The 2,524-nt window shown below is 35.1% G+C and overlaps 1 protein-coding gene across 1 annotated transcript; it reads left to right on the top strand.

The window, feature by feature from the left end:
• Nucleotides 1–410: 410 nt before the first annotated feature.
• LOC116348570 lies at nucleotides 411–2,313 on the top strand (the record flags this gene model as incomplete). Its single annotated transcript, XM_031779602.1, has 5 exons — nucleotides 411–1,003; nucleotides 1,103–1,316; nucleotides 1,403–1,501; nucleotides 1,574–1,720; nucleotides 1,782–2,313. Coding segments are annotated over exons 1-5 (1,256 nt in total), but the record flags the coding sequence as incomplete, so codon positions are not given.
• Nucleotides 2,314–2,524: the final 211 nt, after the last annotated feature.

Here is a 2,524-nt window from a genome sequence, read left to right on the forward strand (position 1 = left end):
GTTTTTTGCAATTACAAAAAAATCTACGAAAAGAGAAATATTGGAAGCAGTGTTCAGCGAAATTACTTATTTTCTATTCAATCGGAGCTGAAAATTGTCATCCAAAACTATCCAACGGAAATATTCGTAAATTCAGCGAGATATAATGCGATTTTGTGTTTCGTTTTTACTGCATTTGTGGTTGTGAATATTGTTGTGTCTTGATTGACCAATACACACAATCTCAGTTTCAAATTGTGAATACGTATTGAGAAAAATACACGTAAAATTTTGTGATGATATTCCTTGCATTCTGCTTTTCGATAAAAAAAAAAACAATGTTCATCGAACAAAAATATCACAAAAAATACAGTTTCTGCTTATGTAAGCTATCTCGTTTTCATATATTGTTTACTTTTTAACATCGACTGTAAATAACACGGTTCATTATGTTGTCAATACGCCACTAAGTTCAACATTTCGCCGCTATTTATCTGATGTCAGTTCGGCTTGCATAAAACGAAAAACTGAGATGTAACACACATAAACACACAAACATATAACCTGAGAGTTTGCCGAATTTGTTTTTATTTGCGTGTTTGAGTGTAGCAAATGACCGGCAGGCAGCCATTGTATCGTTTTATCAAACACATTGTGAACATTTCGTTGAATCAAACAATTTTGAGATTACGATCAAATCGTGTATAAGCAAGTGAATTGCATATACGAATTATTTCGTGTTTTTGCTATAAAAGTAAAAATGGCCAGCAAAAAGAGAAAAGACACGCAGTTCCCGGAATTAGACGAATTGGAAACGACGTATGAAATTACGCAAGGCTCTTCGACAAAGCGGTCCAAAAATTTTAGTCTTGCTGAATCTACAGTTTTGATAAAAATCTGTGACAAATTTCACACTGTAATCACGAAAAACAGCAATCGCGACAAAGACAAACAAGCAAAGGCGAAAGCATGGGGTAAAATCTGTGCAGTGTTTAACAAATATTGCAAGGACAACAAGTTGATTGTAAGTTAAATTTTGGTTGTAATTATATATGTACAGTTCGTGATAAATATATTTCGCCTTTCAAATAAAAACTTATAAATTGGATCTATATTGGTATAGGTTGAAGACAGAACGATTGATCAATTACAAACAAAGTACAAAGCACTGAAAAAGGACGCCCGAAAAGTGGGAGCTAAAGTTAAAAGAGACTTCTCTAAAACAGGCAATAAGCCGTTGAAAACAAGTACCATAAACTTATTGGAAGGAAATAATCCACTTTTGCAGCTACGTGCTCGAATGGGCGCATCAGGAAGTGGTTTTGCCAGTAAACATTGTAAGAAAACAAGCTAATTTGAAAAAATATTTCAATAGTGTTTCATTTTCAGATAAATTTTCAAAAATATTTTAATTTCTTAAAAGGTTCTGATGCCCTCCCAGATGATTCAACACAGGACCATGAAAATGAAGCAATTGAAAGTGCACACACCGCGCAGCCGTTCGTTCGACTCAATCGAATAGGTACATTTATTTATTTTAATTCTTCTCTTGTAATTTATAATTCAACTGAAATTCATCCACTTTGATCGGTAGAAACTGTTACCAGTGGATCAATGGCGAAAAAACGCAAAATCGACGAAACTTCAGAGAACGTTGAACCAATAGAAGGTCAGACAGCGGAAAATTATACACCGCGACCGGTTCGAGAACGAAGAAAAACCCAATTTCATGGCACCAATGGTAATAAATTCATTTTTAATTTTTTTTCTCTTTTGTTGATTAATTGAATTGTATATTTTAGTGGATTCACAGAGTATTACTTTGAGCGGCACGGACGAAGAGTATACTGATGATATGGGCGAACTATATCATGACATGTCAAGTCCAAGTGAAACCCCAAACTTGGGTAGTGGCGGCAAACATTTGTCAATGCAAGAGGCGATTGACCAACTGATGAATATCAACGAAATACAAACATTACCACAATCAACATCAATTGACTCTCTGATTGATATCGACAAGTTTTTGGATGCAACGATGCTCATCGACGAAGAAAGTTCCACTGAACTTAATATTGATGTACAACAGGCCCTGGATGAAAGAGCAGAAATCGGAAAGCTAACTGGACCACCAGATGAAGTCAGACGTCGGTATAAGCGTGTGTCAGACTCTAACTTGACTTCAAAATTGCGGCAAAAACAGCTTGAATTGGTGGAACAGCAACTTGAAGTTCAAAAAGTGTTGCATGAGAATGCAATAATCGCCAACGAAGAAGCTAAAGAACGCTTACAAATGGTTAAGGCACAACGTGAAATCGCTGAAATCGACAAACAGTTGAAATTGAAAGAATTGAATTTAGGCGATGAATAAAATGTCAATTGTATTCTTGTTCATGAAGAGTCCAATTAAATACTAATCGCCATTTTGATAAAACATTATTTTTTTTTAGTTTTTAGTTCAAAAATCACAACATTTGTACGAATAGTGAACTGATGCATTCAACATCGGATTGTATGGTACTGGAACCTAATAGTGTTCAGGCCT

The sequence above is a fragment of the Contarinia nasturtii genome, unplaced genomic scaffold, assembly GCF_009176525.2.
Source record: "Contarinia nasturtii isolate CC-2019 unplaced genomic scaffold, AAFC_CNas_1.1 Cnas_scaffold_2529, whole genome shotgun sequence".
Lineage (NCBI taxonomy): Eukaryota > Metazoa > Arthropoda > Insecta > Diptera > Cecidomyiidae > Contarinia > Contarinia nasturtii.